Source organism: Macrotis lagotis, chromosome 8, assembly GCF_037893015.1.
Source record: "Macrotis lagotis isolate mMagLag1 chromosome 8, bilby.v1.9.chrom.fasta, whole genome shotgun sequence".
In the NCBI taxonomy this organism is placed as follows: Eukaryota; Metazoa; Chordata; class Mammalia; order Peramelemorphia; family Peramelidae; genus Macrotis; species Macrotis lagotis.
In genome coordinates, this window is record NC_133665.1 from 134,509,434 (window position 1) to 134,534,427 (window position 24,994).

At 38.9% G+C, this 24,994-nt stretch overlaps 1 protein-coding gene across 4 annotated transcripts in view; it reads left to right on the forward strand.

Annotated features, from left to right (window-relative positions):
• MGLL (monoglyceride lipase) overlaps positions 1-24,994 on the forward strand; it is a 167,730-nt gene that overhangs the window by 53,775 nt on the left and 88,961 nt on the right. For all 4 annotated transcript variants that reach the window (XM_074198425.1, XM_074198426.1, XM_074198424.1 and 1 more), the window contains exon 3: positions 334-440. In XM_074198425.1, coding sequence (XP_074054526.1) covers positions 334-440 — 107 coding nt within the window. The remainder of the gene's footprint in view (positions 1-333; positions 441-24,994) is intronic.

Genomic DNA, 24,994 nt, shown 5'->3' on the forward strand with positions numbered 1-24,994 from the left:
TCTGATGTAGTAATTTTATATAAGGTTCTTTTTCTTTGGTGGGGGGGGAGGTGTCTCTGCTTTCTTTACTATTTGCTTTTTCCTTTGGTCCTTCCCTTGCTTCTCTGAATCGTTCACATGTCATTACTTACAGCACAATAATATTCTATTACATTCTTTCATCCCACGGTGATTCTGTTTTTCCATTTGTTCTAGAGACATCATCTACTAAACCCTCCCTCTATTCCCCATCTGAATCTTTTCAGTTGTCCCAATTGCTAGAGGATGTTTGAGCTCCATTCCAACCCAGCCAGAGATCTGTCCTCACGCTATGTTCTCTCATCTTGTTTTCAGGGCCCTCGTGTTTATCTGTCATGGTGCTGGTGAACATTGTGGCCGCTACGATGACTTGGCCCAGATGCTGACTGAACTTGACCTGTTGGTGTTTGCTCATGACCATGGTGAGTATTGTAGAAGAATCGCTGTGACAGGATGGTGAGTCACCTTATGTACTGCTTGGAGTTTGACAGTGTTTGGATTTTCTTTTCCAGTCTCATCTTAATCTCCTGTCTTCCCTTCTTTACTTTTTTTTCCTTTTCTGTTTCCATTGGAAAACATAAGAGAGACATTCTTTGTGTGAAATTTCCAAAAAATTTTAAAGGAACATCTCACTGTCTGCTTACTATGGAGCAGATTCACGGGTGAACCCACAAGACCGGACTTAGGCATTGAGATAGAGGGCTATATGAGACCATCTGCTAGCTTTCCACAAGCCAAATAATAATCCCTCTTTATGTAATAGGCTTTTATAGCTTTCAAAATGCTTGCATTTATACATGGATTTTCTCTCTCTTGAAACTTCAAATTCATATGGTGACAAGTTCAAGAAGAGATTAAGGACATAGCTGAGTTTAAATCATCAGACTTGGGAACTATCTAGTGCTGATAATACCACACTGGCCAAGGTCTCATTACTTCCAAAACAGGAGAAAAGCACTGTTCCTATTAATCATAATTAAGTGGGACATGCTGGTCTCTCATTTCGTACCCCTATATAGAATTCCAGAATTTTGAGAACAGGAAAAGATCTCAGTGGCCTTCTAGTTCAATCTATTTCAGTAAAGAATCCCCACTCTGACCTATGTGACAAGTGGTCGTCCGGCCTGCTTGAAGACCTCCAGTGAGGAGGAGAAAGGCACTGCTTCTCAAGGCAGCCCATTTTACCTTGTTTTGGTTTGGCTTGTTATGGAGTTTTGGTTTTGGTTTTGACCAGATAATAAGTCTAACTTTGCTTCTTTGTAAATTCCAAATACTCACAAAGGAACTATGGCTTAGTATATTGATACTTTAATGGTTTTTGTGCTTAGGTTCATAGCCTAAGAATCCCCCTTGACTCTACTCATTCATCCCTCACCCCACCTACCCCCTATGCCCAATAAATGGGGAAGTCTATCAATTCTGCCTCCATACCACCTCTTCCCTTTTGCTTGTTGGCCACCATCCTACTTTGGGTAGTCATTATTACTGGTCTGAAATATTGTAAAAGTTGCCTGATTTGTCTCTTTGAGAATTTTCCCTCCCTGGTGTGTCCTCCACACAATTATCAATATGCTATTTCTAAAGCACAGGTCTGATTGTATCCCTCCCCTATTCAAGGAGCTCCAGAGATAATCTATAGACTCTAGGATCTAATGCAAACTCCCTAATATGGCATTTAAAATGACCTATTTTTCTAGGCTTATGACAAGTCATTCTCCTTCACACCCTCTGCAGGATGAAACTAGCCTTCTTTCCATTTCTTGTAGACAATGTTCTATTTCCTTTCTCTACATCTTTGCCCAGGCTGTGCCTCCTGCCTAAATTATACCCCTGTCCCGGTCATTTTTACCTCTTAGAATCCCCAACTTCCTTTAAAGTTCAGTTCAAGTTATAGTCCCAGCTCCTACCACCTCACCCCACCCAACCCCACTCCACAAAATTACCTTGTTTTAACCTTATAATTATTTTGTAATTACATGTACACCGGTTATTTCCCTAATAGGATGCAAACTCTTTGAAGGGATTTGAGAATAATGCCTAGAAGATAGGGATTTGGGAATAGTGTCTAGAATATAGTAGATGCCTAATAAGTACTTATAGATTGCTTGATCTCACCCATGTGGGTGCTCCTTCATCCTGTGTGATTCTTATCCTGATTCTTGCTTAAGCTTCTACAAAAAAGCAATCAATTTAATAATATACTAAGCAATGGGAATACAAAGAGAAAAAAAATGAAACAGTCCCTGCCCTCAAGGAGCTTTCATTCTATATTTTACATGCAATCCTGGCTTATGCATTAAAAATAACATACATTCAATATTGTATTCTCTATTACAAGAAAGTTTACTGATTTTTGGACTAAAAGATTTCTTATGCCAAGTCTATACTCATAAATACTAAATAATTTTCCAGGGTGAGGAAGGAGAATATGCAGGATCCTCACAAATGCTGAGGGCCTTCCTCCAGGCTTTTTTAAATTCTGTGGGTGCCAGTCCAGTATTCAAGGTTGTCCATCTGTTATCTGTCACTGATTCCATAGCTGGTGTTTCAAGTCAGATAAAACACAAAACAACACATACACACACAAACCCTAACTCAATTCATTTAGAATGGATATAATTTTTGTTTTAAAATGCTTTCTTATGTCAAACAAGGAAATTTGGCTATGTGAGTATGCAGCCTATACCTGAAGTCCTTAGCTGTTTCCCCAAGGGTCTCCAAAGTCCTGGAGTGCCCACCTTCTTTCCCCAGGAAATTTGCCAAGTGACTGCCTTCAACTGGTATGCTAGGATTGACAGTGGAAGGTCAATCTGGCTTCCCCACAGGCTTCTGTCATCCAGAGGGAGGAGGTTTGTTTTTGATTTGATTTTAAAATGTAGAACTAAATGGTAATGTGCAGAGGAGCTTTCAGGGGCCTGGAGATAAGGAATTTCATGATTGTAAATAGGAGAACAAAAGGAACATTATGGATGATAGATGCTGATCTTGGCAAATAAGAAGCTTGGTCAGGAAAGGATGTGCCAAAAAAGAAAAGATTAGGAACTGTTCCTTCTACGAGATCTTTTAGTCCAAATATCAGTAAACTTCCTTGTACTAAAGAATACAATATTGAATTCATGTTATTTTTAGTGCATAAGCCAGGATTGCATGTAAAAATATCTCCTTTGATGCATCTAAGTTTGGGTCAGGATGTAATTTAATATTGGGGCAGATAGTTATCTGGCATCAAAAACATTAAATGCAAGGACTCTATTCTTATTAAAATGGGCTCTGATCAATTTATGCAAAGTCTTTTCCAGCACCAGTCAGTTCAATTCAGTCCAATTCCATTCAATAAAAATGTTTTATGTACCCTCTATGTGCAAGGGGCAGGCAGCTAGGAGGCACAGTGGATAGAGTGCCACACCCGGAGTCTGGTAGCCTCATCTTCTTGAGTTCAAATCTGGCCTCAGACAATTCCTAGCTGTATGACCCTGGGCAAGTTATTTCACCCTCTTTCCTCACTTTTCTCCTTTGTAAAATGAGCTAGAGCAGGAAATGACAAAACCTTTTCAGCATCTTTGCTAAGAAAACCTCAGCTGGGATCATGAAGAGTCAAACATGACTAAAAAATGACTGAACAATAGCAAGATACTATGTGAAAGACACTTCGATAAGTGTTAGAGATACCATGTGGAAAGACAACATTTCTCCTAATGGAGTTCATTTGTGGGAGATTTAGCATTATGTTCTCAACTAAAAAGAGGGGGAGCCCTGAAATTAATAATAATAATAATTAATAATAATAATAAATAATAAAAAACAACCCATATTGAGGCAGCTAAATGGTGCAGTGGGTGGTGTCAAGATAGACGAGTGCAAATTCTAACTCAGACACTTAGTATGTGTGATCTGGGCAAGTCATTGCATTTCTTTCAAATGCAGTTCCCACTGAGATGGAGATAATAATAGTCCCTGCCTCACACTATTAAAAAAAGGGGGGGGGGATAATAGATGCAAAGTGCTTCCCAAACCTAAAAGTACTGTCTAAATGATAGATTATTATTATTATTATTATTATCATCTCTGTGTTACAAATGGAGAAAGTGAAACCCATAGACTTAGTTAAATGATCATCCTACTAAATATATATCTAAGGTGGGATCGAACCTAGGTCCCCTGACTCCACATTCAACATTATATCATTCTGTCTCTCTACGGTACCATCCAAAGCCTAAATATCAATTAGAATTGCAGATGCTTCAGGAAAAAATCCGTCCTTTCATCATTATGAGTATTCCCACCACTAGCAAAGAAGTCAACTCTAGTTCTTCTCAAGCTGGTCTTGTTGGGGCAGAGAATATTCACTACCTGGTGACTGCCCTTTGGGGATATGCCTTACCATTTGTACTTGACTTGGGTGTTCTTCTGTTGACAATATCCAGTTTATCACCAGACCCATCCTGAAAGCCTTTCCATCTTGGCTTGCCACTAGTAAGCCTTCAAGAATAGCAAATACCAGCAGGCAAAGTTAGGGAAGAAATTCAGCTAAATCTCACATCAAGCTTCCTTTGATACTTTTATGACATTCACTCTACATAGGCTTAGCCAACTTCATAATTATGAAGGAAACTTGGTTCTGTGGTCTTTTCATGTCCCTATTTAAGGCCTTGGTATCTTCATCTGTCAAATGAGGGGACAGAGAGCTCTCTAAGATGAAAGTGATGCTTTTGTTAGTGGACCTTTGAAACCATAAGTAACAGACTCTTTACAGGAGAGAAGGAAAAAAACCCAAATACCACCTTTTGAAGTTTCCAAAATAACATCCAAAATGGAGACACTTTTGGTACCATTCTAAATATAATGCCCCTCTGCTTGTTCAAGTCTGGTTTACTTATGGTGATTCACTGGAACTTCCCTTGCCAACAGCATGAGGATGGGATTTAATTCAAGAAATGAACAAGGGAAGATTGAACCCATTTTTTTTCTCGTTTTGTGTGTAGCCTTTTGTTGTGAATAGAAGATGGATAGTTGTTGCTTTCCTGGTGGGCAGGAGCTAGGGAGAGCAGCATTTCAGTGGGTCTTCTGAATGCCTTTGAACTAGAAAATGTGACCATCAGAGGTCAGTGAACTTTGATTTCTTTTTTTTTTTTTGGCCAAGAAATCTCGGTTATTTGAGAATTCATTGTTCTGTGATTGCCTCAGTGCCAAACTTTTTATTTGTCACCAACAGAGTTGTATGGTCAGAGTTGTTGGGCAGAGATTCTTGCCCTTTTGGAAACATCTTGTTTGGGTTTTTCCTTGGTTTTTGTGAAATAACATAGCTATTTAAAAAAAAAAAAAGTAAGATGCATTAAAAGACTGTGATATGTTAGGTGTAATGGTATCATCTGGTTTTAGAGTCCAGGTTATCTGGATTCTAGTTCTACTACCAAGATATATTCAGGGTATGGGCAAGAATCCTAGTTTCTCAGAGCCCCAGGCAAACTCTCAAAGATCTTTAGTACCAGAGGAGTTAGTTGCCAGACAGCATCAGAAGAAGAATCCAAAGTAAATCTGAACCAAGGAATTCCTAGATCTGTAGTACTCTGCTCCATTTAACCCCCTTGCCCCAATATGCTATAAAACTTATGTTAAAAATGAAATAATAATTTGATTTTGAGAATCAGAGGTATTGCTTAAGATGACTGGAGACTTCCTGAGGGTTGTCAAACCTGAGATAAAAATCACTGAATATTTCATCAAGAGGTATTCTATCCAGTGCTAGGTTCTGAAAAACCTTCTGTAGATCCAGGAGCCCTAGATTCTATCATACAGACTCTGCCACAGGTTTCATTTGTAATCTTGAGCAAGTCACTATAAATATGCCTTAGTATACTTATTCTTAAAATGTGGCCTTTGGGGGGGGGGGGTAACTACGTAGTACAATGGATAGAGCACTGGCCCTTGAGTCAGGAGGACCTAAGTTCAAATCTGACCTCAGACACTTAATAATTATCTAGCCATGTGAACTTGGGCAAGTCACTTAACCCCATTGCCTTAAATATATAAAATTTAAAAAAAATTTTTTTTAATGTGGCCTATGGACTAGAGGATAGATGATCTTTAAAGTTCCTTTTAGCTTTGACTTCTGTGTTCTAAGGTCCTTCCCAGCTCTGATAGTCTGTATTCTAAGGTTCCCTCAATTCTGACATTCTGTGTTCTAAGGTCTTTCTCAATTCTATCATTTCATTGTTCTATGATCTCTCCCAGTTTTCACCGTCTGTGCTTAAAGATTCCTCCCAACTCTGACATTTTGTGTCTTTCTAGGATTTGACAGTCTATGTTCTAAGGTCCCTCCCAGCTCTGTCTTTTCCAGTCCCTCACCTTCTATGTGTTAGATGGACCTGGAATATAACAGGATTGAATTCTGTTCTCAGTCAGAAGTTGAGGAATGGACTGCCTCTCCATGGATGGGGGGGCTCTCATTTACCCAAAGCAAAGACTGTCTGACTATTTGTCAGGGATGCTGTAGAGAAGATAGATCGGTCAGGTATAGAACACTAGATGGCTATTGAGCTTCCCTTTAGCTCTGTGATTCTGACAGCCTGGGATTTGGGGTTTCAAAAAAATACCTGCATCTTTGATTGAGATGCTTGTTATCCCATCAGGTTTCACTATAGATGTTAGTCTTTATTGCACAGGTTTCCAGGCACAGTGCTAGAAGAGTCATTTTACATTTATACTGTTTTTATGGACTAGCAACAGAACAGTTCAAAGGGCGATATTCTCCCTAGTTGAGTACAACCAGCCAGGGTGCTTTGTGTTGGGTACCTCCTTCTCATCACAGTACAGCCAAATAAATAAACCACCCTGACTGATTTCACTGAAAATGGTGGTTTCAACTCATAAAGTTATTGTAAAAATTCTATTTCATTTTTTCCCTGCAAAATAAAAAAAAAAATTCTGCTCAAAAGGGATAGATGGCAGGCAGGTTGTTGTCTCTCATTCTAATAAAACCATGTGACCACATTTTAATGAGCAGGATCCTAGCATTGTTAAATGGCAGAAAGACATTGGTTTGGGGTCAGAATGACCCCCAAAATGTACTCAGCTATTTCCTATCTGTGTTATATTGAACAAATTATTTGGGCTCAATGATCTTTAAGGTAGATTTTGACAGCTCTCAGGTCATAGATTTAGAGCTGTAAGAGCTTGCCTGATCCAACTCCTTCACTTTACAAATGAGACACTGAGACGAAGAGAAGATAAATGACTTGCCCAAGTCCCACAGCTAGTAATTGTTTAAGGCAAGAAGTGAATTTAGAACTGACTCCAAGTCCAGTCCTTTAACTACTATACCATATTGCTTTTCTTGATCCTATTGTTCGAGAACTGAATTTATTTTTTCAGTTTTATTGGTCTTCTGTTTTTACAACATAATCCCTTATAAAATATGCCTCCTCTAGAAATGAACCTTTCCTTGTAACAAGAAAAAGCAGTTGGAAAAAGAAATAATGAATACAATGACTCTAACAACTCATACAATATTCTGCCTCTGTGGAGAGGGAATAGATAGATTTCATTATCGGTTCTCTGGGACCATCATTGTTTTTGTTTGTTTGTTTTTTAATTACTCAAGAACTGGGCTTCCTTTTAGTGATCTTTTTATCTATATCATATATATTATTCCTTAGATAGTACTATAATCCCACTTTGTCTTACTGCATACAACTCTTCCCATTCTCTGAATTCCTTGTATTTGTCATTTTCTGCTGAATTCTATTACATAGTTTGTCTGCCTTTTCTATTTCAATTGATACCTGCCTTCTTTCCAGTTCCTTATTACCACCAAAAAATGATGCTGTCAATATTTTGGCATGTGAAATTACTTTGTTTCTGACCTCTTTAGAGGATCTAGGAACTTCAGTGTTGGGTTAGAAATCTCATGGCAGTTTAGTAAGCGATCCTCTGGCTTTTTTGAGCACAGTGCCTTAGACATTCACTTAACTATGTGACTAAGGGATTATAATATTCTTCATTTGTAGAAGGCTCAGTTATGTTCTTCTCTAATAGGGTTGGTGGTACTTGATAGATTTTTATAGCGCTATGGAAATGGGAGCTAGGGTTATTATCATTATAGTTGTTATTGGGTGTCCTTTATTCTCAAAGAAGACCATAGCAGGAGGGTGGTGATGCCATGGCATGGACATGAAATGGATTTGAGGGAGGGGGTGTTGTGCTCAATCTCCAGCCTCACACTTTCTCCTCCAGAGCCATCTAGGTCTAGTGGCCAGATTTGAATTAGGTTGATTAGAGATGACCCTGGATGTGAGGCAAGCAGGGTTAAAAGACTTGCCAAGCGCCTCACAGCTAGTAATTATCTGAGGCTGGATTTAAACTCAGGCCCTCTTGACTCCAGAGCTGGTGCTCTATCCACTGCCCCACCTAGCTGGCCCATCATTATGCTAAGTATTCAATAAATATTTGACTTTTTACTGGTTTCCCAAGCACTGTCTTGTCTTGTCCTTAAGATTTTAAGGACTGGACACCTGTCCCACTGACATTTCATGACTAAAAGGGTGAATCTTTCTTTGGTTGTCTGCATGCCTGTATGTCTATGTGTGCATGCCTTTATATGAGAAAGACAGAGATAGGCATAGATGCAGATACAGATAAAAAGAGATCAAAAACAGAAGAATGAAAGCGTTAAGATCTATCAGTATATGACATTTGTTCTCCTGATAGATATTCTCAGATTCGAATGTGAAGTTTATTCCATTATTCTGGGAACACCTTTCTCATCATCATCATCATCAGAAAGTCTTTCAATCAATTCATCCATTAAATATCTATTAATTGTGTATTTGGGCAATATTCTCCACAAGGTACTGGTAGAGAGGTACAAGAAGAAGTAAAATTAATGAGCTTTAGTTTAATAAAGCTGATTAAAAACATGCAGAAAATATAGAGAAATGCTGTCTAACCACTACAGTAAAAACTCATTAGTCCATAAAAGGAGAACATAGAGTTTTGAGGTCAGATGAGGGAGAGATGACTTCCTGCAGGGAGGGAGTATATTGGGGAAGCTTCATGGAGGAAGTGGAATTCCATCGGAGTCTTGGAAAATGGGTGGTATTTATACAGCTCTAGATGTTATCTCAGGTGTTCTAATAACCCTGTCACATAGATGCCATTATTGTCTGTATTTGAGCGATAAAAAAAGCTGACAAGTTAAGAGAATTGCTCAGGATCACAAAGCGAGTCAAATGTCTAAGGGGGGATTTGAGTTTTCCTTCCTTTTGGTCCAGCCATCTACCCACTGGCAGAGATGGTATGAGGAGATCCTTCCAAGTTAATCATTGGCATTGGTGCCAGATGCCACACAAATAGACCTTGCTTGATCAGGGAGAGAAGATTTAATGGCTTAGATAGAGGGGGGAGTCTTAGACAGAGCCTCTGCTGGGGAAAGCTTGGGGCCTGGGCAGGAGGAACAGATAAAATCTGGGAAAAGATGTACCTGATAGTTTCAGGGGATGAGCTGGGTTTATAGGGTCAGCTCTACAATATTGGGGTGGGGTGGTGATAATCATTCTTAGGCTGAGTTGCCAACCACAAAGCTGTAGCTCTCCCCTTTTTGGCAAACTGTTAGCCAGGGAATTGGCTGATGGTCTGCAAGAGAGATGAGCATTGAGGCCCTCAGGAGGGGCTTAGGCTGCCCACCTTCTTGCCACATTCAGGAGGGGAGATAGTATCTAGGCAGGGAATAGAGAACCTCAAGTAGTATTTTTTTATCTTAGAATCTGGAAAAGAGGGAAAATTTCCTTTTATATTTTTAATATGAACTTGGGAACTGTCCCAGGGTGACATAATTCTGGGCAGCAACATTAGTGGAGAGATCAATCTGTTAGGCTACCATAACAAATGAGATTGTTTTTTTGAACTCAACAGGTTTCAAGAGAGAGAGAATTAAAAATGAGAATACATTGACTAAAAAGAAGCTCTATATACCTATAGCAACCAAGAATCATTTGCCCCAATTACAGTATAATGAACCAGTCCACAAACCAGTATTCATTAGGAACTTATTAATAGTTACCTTAGCTGTGTGACCTTGGGCAAGTCACTTGACCCCATTGCCTTGCCAAAAAAAAAAGAGTTTATTAAGGAAGTAAAGGAAATGGAATAGGCATGTGCTAAGGACTTTTTATAAATATTATCTCATTTGATTCTCATACTATCTCCATTTTACAGTAGAGGAAACTGAGGCAAACAGAAGTGAAGCAATTCACTCAAATCCATACAGCTATTAAGTATCTCAGGTCAGATTTGAACTCAATTCAGATCACACCAGTGTTTTATTCACTGCATTATTAATTGCCTCTATTAGGTGCTGGAGAGACATAAACAAAAGCAGAGTGCCCATCTTCAGGATCCTTGCAATCTAGCTTTCTGAAGAATTTCTTTAAAAAAAAAATCACTAAATCAACAAGTGAATCAAAAGTATGGCCCTATTTTAAGTATGGCTCAATGGCACTACGGATGAATCACCAGACCTGGGATCAGGAAGACTCATTTTCCTGAGTTCAAATCTGGCCTCAGATTCTTACCAGCTGTGTGACCCTGGGCAAGTCACTTAAAATTGTTGGAGTTTTCTCATTTGTCAGATGAACTGGAGAAGAAAATGCCAATCCACTTCAGTATCTCTGCCAAGAAAACCCCAAATGGGGTTGGCTGCAATGGAAAATGACTGAACAACAACCTATATAACAGACCTGAGTCTCAGATGGGAAACTGTCCTTTGGTACTGTCCTAGAAATAAGATGTCACCATCAATTAACTCTCTTCCCAGATGCTCCCTTTCATTCCTCAGAAGCTCAAGCTGACCTCTTACCCTCCCTTGTCTAGCATTTGGCAGGGGTTATGATGGGCTAAGGACCTGTTCTTTCATTGTATCTTTAACCTATCTAGAATTAGCTGGGGTCCCACTTTCCTGCCACTCTGGCCAAGTTGAAGGGGCCCCAAGTGTACACACACACACACACACACACACACAAAACACATCTCATCTGCTGAGCCACTGATGCTCAAAAATCCATTTCCATCGGGGCCTTGAACTTCCAACTAGAGCTCTAGGGGTTGTTTCCCCTGTACCTGAGGCAGAAAGTCATTTCTCTGACTGAATATATAGTCTGCTCCACTCATATGTGGGGAGCGTTACCACAATGAAAACTGATCTTTTAAAATAGGAAATGAAGCCTTTTGTGTTTGAATAAAATGGCACACATACATACAAATGTTTGTGAAGGACATCTTTATCATCTTCTTGGGAACTAATTAATATTCAACTAGATTTCAAGGTCTGTCGTATAATTCAGTCTGCTATATTATCTAAGACTTCTAGGCCCCTCAGAGGATTTCAAAGATATCTGCCTCCCTCCCTCCTTCTTGCAGGGTGAAGTTCTCCATTATTTTGTGGATAATGGTCTTAGGCAAAGAGAAGGCAGAGAGTGATTGAACTAGAAGCAGAGATCCAGTCTCCTAATCTGTTGTCTCTCCATATCATTCAGCCTCTAGAGAAGAAGTCCCCAAACTTTTTTAAAGAGGATTTCCTCGTTTTATACCCCAAATCTAGGGAGCTTGTTTTGGGGGTTGATGGTTGAGTCTCTTAACAGACTGGGAGTTAGGGAAGAGGTAGTCCTGCTTCTGTACTATTCCTCCTAGGAATCCTGCTGAACAAAGAGAGGTGGGTATGCCAACTGGTTTAGGAATATGACTGGAAACAGCTTTGAGATTTCCTGCTATTGGACCATGGACCCAGTTTGAACCCAGTGAACTGGGGTTCAAATATTGACTGACATTTATTACCCATGTGACACTGGGCAAGATCTCTGACCATTAGCTTCCTCTTTTGTAAAATGAAGAGCTTGAACTTGATGACCTCTGAGGTCTTTTTAGCTTCAAATCTATGATCCTGTGATTCCCTCCCAGTAGCTACCCAGCTCCAAACATGGACCCTTGGACATTCCCTACTGCAATGCCTATAGATTCTTCTGCTAATAAATAAGTCTTGTTCCAGCTGTGTGTGAGCAGCAAATTTAAGGAACACATCCCAGCATGACCTGAGAGAACAGGACAGATCTTGAGAAAGAGAACATTTTGAAACAAGGAGTGAGTGCCAAGAGGAGATAGGTACAGGGAATTTCCCATGTTTTAGTATTAAAAGAAAAAATATAAGTCAGATGATGCTGAAATTTTGCACCTAATATTTTGAAACAGATACTTTGGAGAAAGAGTTCATAGCTGTGAAAATAGAGGACAAGGGGCAGCTAGGTGGCGCAGTGGATAAAGCACCAGCCCTGGAGTCAGGAGTACCTGGGTTCGAATCTGATCTCAGACACTTAATAATGACCTAGCTGTGTGGCCTTGGACAAGCCATTTAACCCCGTTTGCTTTGCAAAAACCTAAAAAAAAAAAAAAGTAGAGGACAAGATGACCTCTGGGGTCACTTTCATCTCTAGACTCCTAGAGGACAGCATATGAATGAAAAACATAGTTTTTAAAGTTAGCTTTTAAAAATTTTTATTTGTTTTTAGATATTTTGTTCAGATTTCTATAGCAACACAGTTGCTTGTGACCTTTGGCCTGTAGTATAGACTAATACACCAAATTTCATTTTTTTTAACAATCTCCTGACACCGCAAAAAGACATCTGGCAAAATATCCATTAGAAAAAAGGAAGTTTTTCCATAAGAGTATTGATATCAATAAAAAATGTTTCTATGTGGTTCAGATTTGCTCCATAAAAGCTTAAAATGTACTCTTGCGGAGATGTGTTTAGTACACATTTTTCAAATATTTGTTGAATTCAATTGCAATGAAATTATGTGTTAATCATGGTACTTTTTTTTTGAGGAGAGAGGTAGGATCTATGATTTCATCTGTTTGAGAAATTCCTGATAAAGAAACTTCTTCTACCAACTTTATTTCTCCTGGAGAGTTGCTTAGGGCTCTCAGTGGTCAAATGATTTGACTATGTTCAGGCAGCCAGTGTGGACTAGAGGCAGCTAAGTTCCCACCTTCTACAAGAAACCTCTTAGTTCTCTTTAGTCTTGGTGCCTTTCTCTGAGACTACTCCTAAGTTATCTGGGCTATGTCTTATTTGTATAGAGTTGTTTGTCTGTTATCTTCCCCATTAGTCTGTGAGTTCTGAGAAAAGAGACTGGTGGTTTGTGGTTGTTTTGTGTGTGTGTGTGTGTGTGTGTGTGTGTGTGTGTGTGTATGTGCTTAGCACATGTCCACACATAGTAATGATGATGATGATGCTTGTCCTTCATTCTCAAAGAAGTACAAGCCATTAGGGAGGTGATACCATGGCATGCATTTGAATTGGATTTCAATGAGGGGGTCTGTGCTAAGTCACCAACCTCATTTTCTCCTCCAGAGTCATCTGGGTCCAGTAGCCAGATATGTGTGTGTATATATATCAGGATGCCTGGAGATGGTCCTGAATGCAAAGCAATCTGAGTTAAGTGGCTCATCCAAGGTCTCAAACTACTAAGTGTCTCAACCTGGATTTGAACTCAGGTCCTCTGACTCCAGGGTTAGCACTCTATCCACTGCCCCTACACATAGTATATGCTTACTAAATATTTGTTTACTGACTAACCCTAAGAATTCTTTTCTCATTCATGATTCTCTCCCTGGCACCATCATCTTAGGATGGACACTGGCCATGCTTCTTGTTCTTTTTTGCCAGTCATATTCTTCCCTCAGGTATTCTTTCACCTCTTCTCCCCCACTTTCTATCTCCCCTTTATGTGCTGTCTTCCCTCATTAAAATATAAGCTCCTTGTGGGCAGGGACTGTCTTGCTTATTTGTATTTAAATCCCAGGACTGAGCACAGAGCCTATTAGTAAGAGTTTAATAAATACTTACTAGATTACTTGTTCACTCATTTGTTGTTTTTATACCTCTCTCTTTCTCTCTAATCTATCCATCCATCAGTCTGGCTAAGTAACAATCTATCCTTTCTCTTTCATCCATCCATCCATCTCTGTTTATCTATCTCTCTAATCAGTCTCTCTCTCTCTCTCTCTCTCTCTCTCTCTCTCTCTCTCTCTGTGTGTGTGTGTGTGTGTGTGTGTGTCTCTCTCTCTCCTATCTCTTATCCATCCATCTCTATCTATCTAAATATCTATCTGTCACTTAAAGCTACCTTGAAGAGGAATGAGCTGCCTAAGGAAGTGTATAATGAGTGTCTTCTCATTAGAAGTATTCAAATATATATCTGAATTATCAGTAGAAAGTAAGTTTCTTGAGGGCAGGAAATGCTCCTTGCCTAGCATAGTATCTAGCATAGGCATTTAATTATACATTTAATCTCTTGAATGGAAATGAATTGATGTTGTTGGAGAGATGCCTGGTTGGCCCAGCTGATCTCTGTGGCCAGTAGCTACCCAGCTCCTCAGGTTACTTCCCAGTAATTTTCCAGAAGCAGCTACTTCCAGGAGTTCTGAGATATTGCTTAGCCCAATCTCTGAAATGCTTGTCTCTCTTCTCTCACTCACCATGGATTTCATAAAAGCACTTGATTGCCTCAGAAGTTACAGTATGAACATTGTGTTATTCATTTATGAATCAAGCACATTATTTACTTGGCTTCATTGAAGTGACAAAAAACTTGTAGCTCTTTTGAGAACCGTAGTCAAGTTTGCAGGATGATTACTGAGCCATGAATTAATGTTAGAAGTTTTGAAAGCAAATGAAGGCTTCTGTAAAGTCAGCATCATGTTTCCTTTGTTCCCATAATGATGATGCTTGGCAATTTGTCACCTGGTTCGTTATCAGAAAGATGCAGTCCCAAATGAGGAGGGCACAGTGATTCAGATGGTCCATAGTGCCGAAGTACTTCAGGTTCTTGGGTAGGAAGTAAATCTGGGTCACTTCATATATCTGGAAGAATCAATTTGTCCTCATTCTGAAATATTTAAATGAGCCACTTATAGAGAATAATCTGAAATTACTTACATCTTGGGAAGAGTGTGAAAGGAGGGAATTGACTGATGTCAAGGATAGCATTTCTTCCCAGTACTTAGTAGAGAGCTGGGAATACATGGGCTATGGAGAAGCACATGTCAGGGAAGAAAGGATGCAGGATTTGGGGGCAGCTAGGTGGCACAGTGGATAGAGCACCAGCCCTGGAGTCAGGAGGACCTGGGTTCAAATCCGGTCTCAGACACTTAATAATTACCTAGCTGTGTGGCCTTGGGCAAGCCACTTAACCCCATTTGCCTTACAAAAACCTAAAAAAAAAAAAAGAGAGAGATATAGTTGGCCTCAAAGTCAAGAAAGATGTGTTAAAGATCTTCCTCTAACACATGCTTGCTATGTGAACATCAGCAAGTTACTATATGTCTCTGTGACCTAAGACTATAAATTACAGAGAATGTATTGACCTGCTTTAGTAGAGAGATTTTCTTCACATTTTCTTCCTATTAAAGCATTTACAGACACAATCCCAATTCCCATGACCCAGCCACTGAAAGGTATGTCTATCTCTATCTCTATCACAGTCTCTGTCTCTCTCTATCTATCTATCTATCTATATATATATATATATATATATATATATATCTGTATCTATCTATTATGTAGCTATATTTTTATCTATCTCCATATATAGACATATATATATATATATAGCTATATCTATCTATATAGCTTACATATATGTATGATTGTTACTACTCTCGGTTCTATTGCTAATGGACAAGAGACTCAAAGAGCTGTAAAATCTCAAAAATGTAAGGAATTTTGGACTCCACCTTCATAACTGGGAATTTTCATAACTTTCCACTCTTCTTGCACTTATCTTACCTCCTGGTACCACATAGTCTGTTGACCATGAACTTTGCTGTTCTTCATAGCCAGCATTCTATCTCCAACTCTGCATTTGCATCAGCTGTTTCCATGAGAATCAAAACATGCCTCCCCATCACCGTCTCCTGACTTCCCTGGATTCTAGTTAAAGTCCCATCTCTCTGAATAAGCTTTTCCTGTTGCCCCTTCCTTAATGCTTGAGCCTATCTTCGGTTGATGATGCTCCATTTATGCGGTCTAGATCCCCTTTGTATATCTGTCCTAGCCTTTCTGCAGCTTTCTGTACCCGAGAAATCCTCCAGTCTCAGCCTCCTCTGCTAGCCAGGATTGTAGATATTCTCCATTATGCTCAGCACATTCCATCCTCTAACATTTTATATTTATTTTAATTCATATATAGTTATAATTATTTGCATCTCTGTCTCCATTATTAGACTGTTAATTCTTTGAGAACCAGACTTGTTTTTTGTTCTTTTTTTTTTATCCCCAGCACTTTGATGTAACTCATCCTATTCCACAAACTGGTTAGTCCTCTATAATACCTTTTTTTTAGGGTTTTTTTTTGCAAGGCAAACAGGATTAAGTGGCTTGCCCAAGGCCACACAGCTAGGTAATTAAGTGTCTGAGACCCGATTTGAACCCAGGTACTACTGACTCCAGGGCTGGTGCTTTATCCACTGTGCCACCTAGCTGCCCCTTATAATACCTTTTAAAAATAGTTATGAATCCATTCCTTGATCTCTTTAAGTTTCTAATTTGAAAATGAGCTAATGGGGCAGCTAGGTGGTGCAGTGGATAGAGCACCAGCTCTGGAGTCAGGAGGACCTGAATTCAAAGCCAGCCTTAAACACTTAATAATTGCCTAGCTGTGTAACCTTGGGCAAGTCACTTAACTTAAATTGCCATAAATAAAAAAAAATTAATGACCTAATACAGAGAGGAAGAAGTCAGGAGGACCTGAGTTCAAAACCTGTGAGAGCTTGGGCAAGTCACTCAACTCCATTATCTTAAATAAAAAAAATCTTATAAATATTCTCATTTTGAGCCACTGTTTGTTAAATTCAGACTGATAAAGTTTCCATGGTAAAGGCTGCATGGATATTTCAGACTTGAAATCCTTATTCTGACACATTCTAGATGAACAAAGGCAAGTAACTTGACCTCATGGTGGCCCAAGCAACTTTCTTAAGAACAAGTTACAGATGAGTTGATGTTTTCATCAGTAGAAGGTACTTTTACCTGAGAACTTCCTTACTAACAAAATCATAGATCTGGACTTAAAAAAAACAAAGAGTGAAAGAATTTCCTACTCTTATATTATTCATACATATATCCCCAAATTCTGATGCCTGTTATAGCCGGGTAGCACTAGAGCAAATGAACTCTTTTCACTTTTAATTCCATAGGCATCCTAGTCAATAAACATATTTCCTTTTATTAAAAAAATGCATGTCTGAGAAGTTGACTGGAAAGAAAATATCCATCAAACAATCCTGTCTTCTCAGGAATTTTCAGTATGATTTCAGAGGTTCATTTCTGCATCACTTGCTCTCTCCTCTACCACTGGCCTCTTGTAAGGGCCAGAAAACTCAAAGTTTTTCTGACCCCAGATCTAGCACACTGTCTGCTGACCCCCCCCCACCTGCCTGCTGTTGTTTTAAAAGCAATCAATCTAAAAATATTTTTCTTGTCCACATATATGATGCAATAGTCGATATACTGTTTCCAACATAATTCATCCTTCCCTGGAGTCTTTTATTCCCCATTCCAGGGAATGGCCCTTTCTGTGAGTATATAAAAACTTGAATTTGTCCCCGGTTGCTTTGTGTTTCTGAATTCAGGAATGTCTTTAACAATCACGTGGCGACATCAGAGAGCTGCAAAACATACTTGAATTAACCTGGCACATCTGCCAAGCTCTCAGACGGTTTCTAAATTTAAACAATCTGGGAGGCTTTGTTACATAACGATTAACTGACTTCGATTTCACAAATTTCTTTCATATAAGCTAGAAAATCCATTGGGGCTGGGGTGGGTGGGGCAACTCAGCAGCTGTGTAATCAATGGTCTAAAAATCTTCACATACAGGTTGACTTAAATGTAGGGGATGATGTAGGAGGGAGAAGGGTAAGTTTTATCATGAATAGAAGCTCGTTTGTTGTTGATTAGGACTACAGAACCTTAGGGCAGTGAGTGGATGGAGTCTCTGGAGTCAGGAGAACCTGAGTTCAAATGTATCCTCACTTAAATCCATTGCCTTGCAAAAACCAAACAAAAAAAAAATCAAACCAGAGAACCCTGAATGGAAAAGTTCTTAGAGAAAAGGATATTAAAATGAAGAATGTTAGAACTTGAAGGAATCTTAGAACAAAGAACATCAGAGCTCATGTAACATATTAGAACATGAATGTGCTGGCCATTTTGGCCAGGGAGTAGTGGTCTACCAGTCTGCATAAGAAGGGCCCATGTCAGAAACAGAGTCAATCAAAGTTTCTTTCTTTCTTTCTTTCTTTCTTTCTTTCTTTCTTTCTTTCTTTCTTTCTTTCTTTGTTTCTTTTTTCTTTTTTATTTCTTTCTCTCTTTCTTCCTTCCTTTCTTTCTTTCTTTTTTCTTTCTTTCTTTTTTCTTTCTTTCTTTCTTTCTTCCTTCCTTTCTTTCTTTCTTTCTTTTTCTTTCTTTTCTTCCTTCCTTCCTTCCTTCCTTCCTTCCTTCCTTCCTTCCTTCCTTCCTTCCTTCCTTCCTTCCTTCCTTCCTTCCTTCCTTTGTTTTTGCCACTGAGACTGTGTCTCTAAACTTTCACTCTGGGTTAGGAAGAAATAGCAAGGCTCCAAAACAAAAGGCTGTACCTTGCAAAATGTGCCCCTTGCCCTACCCAGCCCTGAAATGGAAAACCAAATAACTCCTGGCTGAAGACTAAAGCTTCATCCAAGGCTGATAGAACAGGTGGAGGAGCCTCTGTTTGTTAAATACAGACTGATAAAGTTTCCTAGGGAAAAGCTGTATGGATATTTCAGACTTGAAAGCAAATACCAAAAGCCTGACTCATGATAGAGGAAACCGCCTTTGGGAAAGCATAAGCATGTTTTATATTTTGTGAGACAAGACCTTTATGAAGTGAGAGATCAAACAGCATGTGACCAGGAAACGGCTAGCCCACAGACAACTAAAAATAAAACAGCACCAAGATAGTTCAATGTCATGTTGCCAACCATCATTGAAAGTCCCAGACAAGTCTAAATATATATATATGTGTGTGTGTGTGTGTGTATACTCATAGAGTATGTGTATGTATGCATATATGCCTGCATATATATATATACATATATGCATGTGTGTTATGTATGATATTTATTTGATTTTTCATTTATTTATATTTTCAGATTACATATAAAGATGGTCTTCAACATTGATTTTTTGTGAGATTTTCAGTTTGACATTTTTCTATCTCCCTCCCTTCCCTCCCCCCTCCCCATGACAGTGAGTAATCTGTTATAGTTATTTATGCACAAAAATGTTTAACATATTTCCATATTAACCAGACAAGTCTTTTATTTTTAAATAGATGGTCAAAGTTGGGACCCTTGGACCTAGGATTCAAAGCTTATTTTTTCCTCATACCCATTGTGTTCATGTGCAAGTTATTCAACCTCTCAGGGTTTTCTCATCTTTATAATGAGGGAGCTGGACCAGAAGACCTCAGTGTGTACTCGGAGTCAGAAAAACAAGTTCAAATCCAGCCTCAGATACTTATCAGTGCTGTGACCCTGGAAAATTTCCATCACTTCTGTTAGTCTATCAGTCACAGTGTTAGGCACTGTACTTAGTCCTGGAGACAAAAGGAAAGGGAAAAAAATCACTAGACCCTGTTTCTTAAGGAGATGTTCTAATGGGGGACATAACATGGAATTTACTTACTAAGCATAAGGAAGATATTTACAGAATCCTTCTTGCAGAAGTAAAGACATCAGCTGGAAGAAACTGGAGATAAAGAGGGAAAGTGTTCTAGGCTTCTGCTCCTAATCTAACAGGGATGCTATGAGAGTCAAGGGAATTGTCATATGTGACATATTTTTCAAACATTAAAGTGCTATATTGATATTAGATGTTTAGATCTAATCATTAGATGATTAGATTATAAAATCTTGTGATCTTAAGCCTACCAACTTAGGGAAGGAAGCTCAAGATAGAGGGATGACTATTGATTTAAGATGGATCTATCTCTAGATAGATTTGGAATTGTCCACATCCCAGGGAGACTTGAGTGGAAAACAGTAGGGTGACCATGTTTGGGAGATCACTCCCTTGTTTTCCTATCTTCAAGAAGAGTATTGGGCTTAGAATTATAACTATCTATTAAATGTCAGATAGTTGTAGTATTTAGAGTATGGCTTTTCACTACAATTATTTTGGGGACTTCAGGAGAGAAACTTCATTCTCTGATCACTAGTAAGGTAAGAGGAAGTAACTTGCATATCTTAAGAGAAACAATTTAATCCTAGGGATTTAGCTTCTCTTTCCCACTATATGCTTATTTTTACAAAAGACAGTCCTATATAGCAAACAGATATATTATCAAAGTAAACAAGTAAAACAATCATCAGAGATGCTATGGACATTAGTTTGAGCAATAAAATATTCAAGAGAAAGAGGTTCTTTGACCCAAGAGTAAGATCAAATTTTAGCTCACCTGTCTTCTTGCATGTGCTCAGTATCCCAAGATTGTTCTTCAGGGTACTGCCAATCTCTTGGGGGGGGTGGAGATTGGGGAGTGGAAATAATGCACTGAAAGATGTCTTAAAATTATATAAAACCATATAGAATCATCATGCAGGAATTTATCCATTAGGATTAGTAGATGGAGATTTCTCACCTTGGAGTTATCTATACCAATGAAGTCAGGTTCTATCCTCTCCAAATTTTTATATTTATATATGGAGAAGAAAATGGTAAAGTGTGCCAATGTCTTTGCCAAGAAAACCCATGTCATGTAAATGAGACCCAAATGAATGATTGAACAATAACATGTATATGTGTATATGTGCAAGTATATACATATATATAATCTGTATGTGCATTTGTATATAAAATATATGCAAACATATTTCTTCTACTAAAGTCCTTTTCTAAAGTCTCCTCTTGGTGTGGAGGTAAACCTCTGCATCTGAGAGGTGTGAGAAACAGAACCCTAATCCCACAGAATTCCATGGTCCAAAGGCAGTAGTACTCTATCCACTATGTCATACCGCTTCACCCCAATTTCTTTTGTATATGGATAAACACATGTTCTATAGATAACTAATATCTACAGAACATATGTATATTCTATATAACTATTGAGCATGTCTATGCTGGTACACAAATGATTCAAGGTTTAAAATATATTTCTTCTTCTTGTGGTTCTACACACAGTGGTCCAACAGAGGACCTGGTCCCCAGAAGTTCTGAGTTCTGAGCTTTTAGGGGTTCACACATAATTGGGTGCCCAGCACCTCTATAGTGAACATCCAGGAGAAGGGGACTGCATAATGAGGAGTAAACCAGCCTAAGTAGTGAGTCAAAGCATCTGTATCAATTAGCAATAGGGCCCAGCCTGAATAGCTTCCCAGGTGCAGATGAATAAAATGAGACCAAGTGTCAAAAAAAAAAATCATATGGAAATTTAACCTGTAGAAGAGAAGACTCAAGAGGGATATGGTAACTTCCTTCAAATATATGAAGTGATTTTATGTAGAAGAGGCATTAGATTTTTTTCTCCTTGGCCCCAAAATGTAGACCTAGAAGGCAATGGATGACAGTTGCAAAGAGACAGACTTAAGCTTGGTGTATGTAAGGAAAAACTTTGCAACAATTAAAACTATCAAAAAGTGAAATCAATGGGCAACTTTGGGAAATAGCGTGGTCCCCTTCATTTGAGACCTTCTCACAGAACTCTTTCATGTATAACTTGAACCAAATGGTCCCTGAGATTGGTGTGATATGATTTGGGGAAGTTTTGTGAAAGAGATAGTTAATAGTCAAAGGATGATTTTCATTAAGGCCATAGGATAAACTCAAGTTTTAAATTGCTTTCTTTTGGAAAAACTGCTGCAATACTTTGTAAGCTGTAATTAGTTCCTTAGAGGATTTAGCCTGGCTTGGTGGTAAGAGCACAAGATTTGCAGTCAGGAGACCTCAATTTCAATCCCAGCTCTGCTTTTCACAGCCTTCATTCTTCATCTAAATAACCATGGAGGTTAAAAGATCGTGCCTGACTCTCCTCTCAATCTAACATTCTATTATCTAGTTCTCTGTATTAGTTCCTTTTGAGCTCTAACATTCTGTATTCTAAGACCCCTTCCAACTCCAACATTCTATGTTCTAAGGTCTCTTTCAGTTCAAATATTCTCTGACTATATTGGTACTTGTGCTCAATGGCCAAGATCTAGCCAATATTTTAAAATTTTGTTAGACTCCCATCTTAGTTATTTTTTTTTTTGCAAGGCAATGGGGTTAAGTGGCTTGCCCAAGGCCACACAGCTAGGTAATTATCAAGTGTCTGAGGCTGGATTTGAACCCAGGTACTCCTGACTCCAGGGCTGGTGCTCTATCCACTGCACCACCTTGCCACCCCCATGTGTTAGTTATTTTTGAAGAGCCTGGTTTTATATTACTTTGCTCTTCAGGTAATTCTTGATTTTCTGAATCAAACAGCCTGGACAAGAACAGCAGCATTGTCACAAATTTCCCTATGAACACATCATAATGTGCAGTCTGGATGAATGGTGCCAACAGCAGCCTGCTAAAACAGCCTTCCCTCCTTATGCAAAGGTCCCTGGAGCCTCAAGTGGAGATTTTTTTGGTTCCCAAAAGGAGTGGTTTAAAAAAACCAGCTAAGACAACTTGACTTTCTTTTTCAGGGACAGATTGAAAGCTCTGCAAAGCAGCACATTCCCCTTTAGAAGGCAACCTTCCTTTCCTGAATCCCTAGACAGCTGACACAGTTATAAATCACAGTCCTGTGGGAAAAAACATACTTTGTTTAGCAAATTGATAGGACAGTGAACCTTGTGTTGTTGGCTTCAGTTTCCATACCATCCTGTGGGCGTTCTGTTATATAACCATCCCCCAAAGCTAAGAGCTCTCCTAGTTCATCTATCATCTGAAAGCTCACATTCCTATTGGTAAAATACAGTTGATGACTCTTTATTAATATATATTTGACTGGCTTTCTTCTACGCAGAAGGCCAGAGTGTTTGGGGCGTGGGTTCACCCTTGAGCTAAGACTGCCAGAGCTAGAAAGACAAGGGCCAGATGTTTCTTTTCCTAGAGTTGAAAATAAAGAAATTAATCCTTGTCTTGGTAATAATAATAATAATTAATAATAATAATAATAATAATAATAAATTTCCTTGGCTGTCATACAGATGTCATGTCATCAGGGAAGATTTATTCTGTATGAATTTTCTCTCCTTCCAAAAAAGAAATGGGGGCATTGATGTCTACTTTTACAATTCTTATTTTAGGATAAAAAGGGTAATATCATAAAATATGGCAAGTGGCATGTAGTTTTATTAAATAAGGTGATTCTCCCTATCTCCTAGCTTATGTGCAAAGCCAGTCTCTTGGCTTGTTCCTTACTAATCCCAGCATAAAGGTGGCATGGTATGATAGTAACAATAACAACTCTTGTTTATGATATGTATGCTTACAATAGAACTGTAAGGTTCACAAATTGCTTTACAAATCATAATCATTTTGTCTTCACAACAATCCTAGGAGATAGATGCTATCATTATCCTCCTTTTACAGTAGAGGAAACTGAGGTAAACAGAGATTAAAGTGGCTTGCCCAGGATCCCACAGCTAGGAAGTATCTGGGCTAGATTTAAATTCAGGTCTTCCTGACTCCAAGTCCTCTTCTCTATTCACTGCATCCCCTGGTTGCCTATGTAGCAGGAAGAGAACTCAATTTTGGAGTCAGAAGAACTAGGAAGGAAGTAGATTCAAGAGCCTACTCTGTTACTTACTGCATGACCTTCTCAAGTTCTTTCTGTACCTCAGTTTTCTCTTCTGCAAAAATGAAGGAGGGGGCGGCTAGGTGGCACAGTGGATAGAGCACTGGCTCTGGAGTCAGGAGGACCTGAGTTCAAAACCGACCTCAGACATATAATAATTACCTAGCTGTGCGGCCTTGGGCAAGCCACTTAACCCCATTGCCTTGCAAAAAAAATAAATAAATAAATAAGAAAAAATGAAGGGAGGGGATTGATTAAATTTTGGGAAAAATGGATTTGGAATGAAAATCTGGGTTTGAAATAATTGGGGGTTTTGTTTGGTTGTTTTGGGGGTATTGGGTTGTTTTTTTTAACTAACTGAATGATTTTGGATTTGAATCTGGTTTCTGCTATTTACCAGCTATGTAAATCTTGGACAAATCTCTTCACCTCTTCATTTTTCAGTTTTGTCAACTATAGAATGAGGACATTGAACTAAATGGGGGAGAAAATGCTGTCATTTGTAGGTGATCAACACCAGTTCATTGTCAACCTGAGTACAAATCTAGACTCTTCTATTTACCATCTGGGTGATCTTTGGCAAATCATTTAACCTTTTTTTAGGAAGAGGGCTCAGTTTTCCCAGAGGTCAGATTAAATGATCTTTAGGGTATCTAAATCTTATGACCCCCAGATAGTTTTTGGAAGACCCCTATAACCCTATACTTTAAACAATTCAGTAGCAGCTAGGAAGGGGAGGAGAGCATTAATTACACTGAATTGAACTGAATTGATCAGCCAACACAATTCTAATACAGTGTCCATCAGCAAACAGCCCACAGCTGCTTCCTATTCATGAAGATATAGAAAGATCTGGCTGGTGGGGTTTGCCTACCTTTCAGAGCCTTTCAGCCTTAATTGAAGAGTCCTTTAACATGAATGTTTACCTTTCTGAGACAAATTCACTTCATTAGGAAATGCCCTTGGGGACAGCAGTGGAGAGTGCACTGGTCCTGGAGTCAGGAGGACCTAAGTTCAAATCCAGCCTCAGACACTTAATAATTGCCTAGCTGTGTGACCTTGGGCAAGTCACTTAACCCCATTGCCATAAAGAAATTTAAAAAAATTAAAGGAAATGCCCTCTAAGTCAGGGAATGTATCCA